This window comes from Histoplasma capsulatum, genomic scaffold (genome assembly GCF_000149585.1).
Source record: "Histoplasma capsulatum NAm1 scaffold_8 genomic scaffold, whole genome shotgun sequence".
Taxonomy (NCBI): Eukaryota; Fungi; Ascomycota; class Eurotiomycetes; order Onygenales; family Ajellomycetaceae; genus Histoplasma; species Histoplasma mississippiense.
This window is the reverse complement of record NW_001813975.1, coordinates 743,115-746,044: the sequence shown is the minus strand read 5'-3', so window position 1 is coordinate 746,044 and position 2,930 is coordinate 743,115. Positions and strand designations below refer to the sequence as shown.

Genomic DNA, 2,930 nt, shown 5'->3' with positions numbered 1-2,930 from the left:
CGTGAGCGCTATCTTACTTTGCAGGTAATGGTCTGCGATACTAACGGGGCCCCAGTGGGCTAGACAGGTTAACCTCCGATATTTCAGGGAGAAAGTGCACAAAACAATTGAGTAGAAGGGGAGGGATCTGAAATAACATTAACTGACCTTTCCAACAGTGCTCGTCATTGTGAATCCGTATTACTTTGCCGTGGGTGATCGAGAAGTCGCCCGGTTTGGGGTCGTTGTGTATCAAGACCCTATCCCTAACGTTAAGCCGCAAGGAGAGACGGGCCGGGTAGAATGAAAAGAATACAATAATTACACTCTTAGTGGCCTAATAGTTGGGATGAGGTGAAGAACGTATACAAGGAATCGTGCCGGATAATCAACAGAGAATGTTGGAGTTTTATCTTGTTGGGAGAATACCTTGGCGGAGTGAGGAGAAGCGATAAGGAGTAGCTCCAGTGAAGGTGGGGTGAGGGGTTATTTCGTAGGGCTGATACTGGAAAATACCGAGAAATACCTCGAACACCCACAGTTAGGTGGGCTTTTAATGGAGAATTATTGGCTGTTGAAGGTTTTCTCCCCATCATGACTAGATTGCTATGATATTTCCTATTGCCATTACTAGGGCCTTGGTTAGAACTTAACAATATATAGATAAAGTTCAGCTCCTTTCTTCTATCTCCTAAGATCTTACAATCTTTTAACATTGTAATTATATTTTCTTATATAGGTGTAAACATACGCTACCCAATATCAGTCATTCAGAAGAATATACTCTGCTTATGAGTGCTGCTAATAAGTAGATATATTGAAATATTGAACATGCTGTCTAGTTGAATGTGATTTGAATTTTATAACATGATGAGAGCTAGTTTTCTAACCAAGTTCAACTAGATGCCCAAGAGGTAGAGAATTGCCTAGTTTGAGATATGAGTTGATATAGCTCTAACAATCCAAGCCTGTCCTGAGGTTATCCCTTTATTGCCGGAATTCACCAACCCCTGGACTAAGGTATATATAGATACCCTTACAATTGATTGGATTGGTCTCCTCTATTCAAGATCAAAATGATAAGCGATCCCGGACGCATACAAAAACACATAAATCGAGATAGTTGATGGAGGTGGAAGGTTGGTTGCTTACTTGTAACTACTTTGCATTGGAGTGCCGGTCAAGCGGCTAATGTTGGGTGCCAACAATAGTATCCAATAGTTAGTATCATTGATAAATAAACGAGTTCCAAATCGTAATGTATGTACTAGTACTTAATAAACAACACATCATTGTATCATTCAAAATCAAACGGACGCCCATCATTCATTCAATTTTTTCAGCCTGGTAGGAGTACAACATCCCAGCAGTCTGCTGCTCCGTCGTGAGCGGGTGTGCATCTTCACTACTTTTCTTCTTGCTCAATTCCATAGTCCGCTTGAGTACCCGTTTCATAGCAATGATTCCATCATCACTTATTTCTATAAAATAGAATTGGTTATCTACCAGGGTTTATTTGAAATGAGAGAGGAAAGAAGGGAGAGAGAGAGGAGGGAAAAGGAAAGTAAAAAAGCTATCACTCACGATAATGAGTAACAATCCTCCGTGCGAAAACTAGTACTCCTTCTTCCTTCGCGATTCTCTCAAATTCCGTCCCTGAAACCCCAGCTCTACCCAAATCTAACCAAACCATATTCGTCTCCTGACCAAGGCCAGGCATTACTGCACCTCCCAGCGCAATCCACTCTTCCTGCAATTCACTCGCTATCGCATTGGCTCGCATCAGAGGCTCGCCAGCAAGAAACACCTCGTCAATAGCGACGCGTGCGGGTGCCGAAATGATCCCAACTTGACGCATCGCGCCACCTAGCGCCTTGCGAAAATGGCGAGCGCGTGCAATCACCTCTGGCGATTTGGCGGCCAGGATGGAGCCGTTAGGCGCACCCAAGGATTTTGAGAAACACAGACTAACCGTATCGACATGTGAGCAGTATTCCCGGAGCAGGGATTTGGCGATTTCCGCCGCCTCTGCCGGGGACAAGCCGTCGCTTGAAGGCGGATAGCACGCGTTCCAGAGCCGGGCGCCGTCCATGTGCACCTTCAGACCGTGCTGGTGGGCATATTCTGCTATGCGCCTTACTTCAGAGACAGGGGTAATTTTCCCATTGTATGTGTTTTCCAGCGCGATAATGCGCGTCGGGGCAGCGTGCACGTTGCCGTCGTCGGGGACTATGTTCGGGATGATAGATTCTAGAGGCAGGTATGATTGTTGATTGCCATTGGCATTATTCTTGTGCGGGCTGCTTAGCACGGGGATGAGATGTGCCTGTGAAAACATAGAGGCCATTCCGCATTCGTGCACGAAGATGTGACTATGCCGGCCACAGATGACGGAGTGGGGCGGCTGCTGTAAAAGCGAGCGCAGGGCCAATTGATTGCCCATCGTGCCTGATGAGACGAAAAGGGCATTTCCCATACCCGTCAACTCCCCGACATAAGTCTCCAGGGCATTAGTTGGTTTGTCTTGGGAGAAGACATCGTCCCCGTAACCCGGAGCTTCGGTAATCGTTGATGAGAGCATGCAGCTGCTCGGGAGAGTGACAGTATCACCTGTTTGGTCATGTTAAGGTATATGGTCTATATCTTATAACTGTACTATGTAGGCTTACTTCGGAAATCATGAGTGGCAGCGCGAGTGTTCCGGGCTGCTTCTGGTATTATTGTTTGCGGGTGCATTGTGTTGGTTGATCTGGTAACTCCCGGTGCTGACGGTGTTGTTGAAAGACTATGCAATGGAAAGGCAATTCTACCCAATGGATTAGAAGGCTGTCGTGAGCGGCATATAAATGCTCGGGGAATCATTGCTTTTATTTGTCAACCGGAGCTTCAGAGCGAGTGTTCAGTGAGGGGATGGACATTTACAACCAGAGATCGGCGGGCGATTTACACCC

At 46.3% G+C, this 2,930-nt stretch overlaps 2 protein-coding genes across 2 annotated transcripts in view; both read right to left on the bottom strand.

Annotated features, from left to right (window-relative positions):
- The window catches only part of HCAG_07206 (S-(hydroxymethyl)glutathione dehydrogenase), a gene marked incomplete at both ends in the record, with an annotated part of 1,885 nt that extends 1,717 nt beyond the window's left edge, over positions 1-168 (bottom strand). The window contains one exon of the mRNA XM_001537734.1: positions 148-168. Within this exon, the coding sequence (XP_001537784.1) occupies positions 148-168 (21 nt within the window). The remainder of the gene's footprint in view (positions 1-147) is intronic.
- Positions 169-1,127: 959 nt separating this feature from the next.
- On the bottom strand, positions 1,128-2,715 carry HCAG_07205 (predicted protein; the record flags this gene model as incomplete). Its single annotated transcript, XM_001537733.1, has 4 exons — positions 1,128-1,167; positions 1,337-1,460; positions 1,564-2,589; positions 2,649-2,715. The coding sequence occupies 4 exons, from the start codon at positions 2,713-2,715 to the stop codon at positions 1,128-1,130; spliced, it is 1,257 nt and encodes a 418-aa protein (XP_001537783.1).
- Positions 2,716-2,930: the final 215 nt, after the last annotated feature.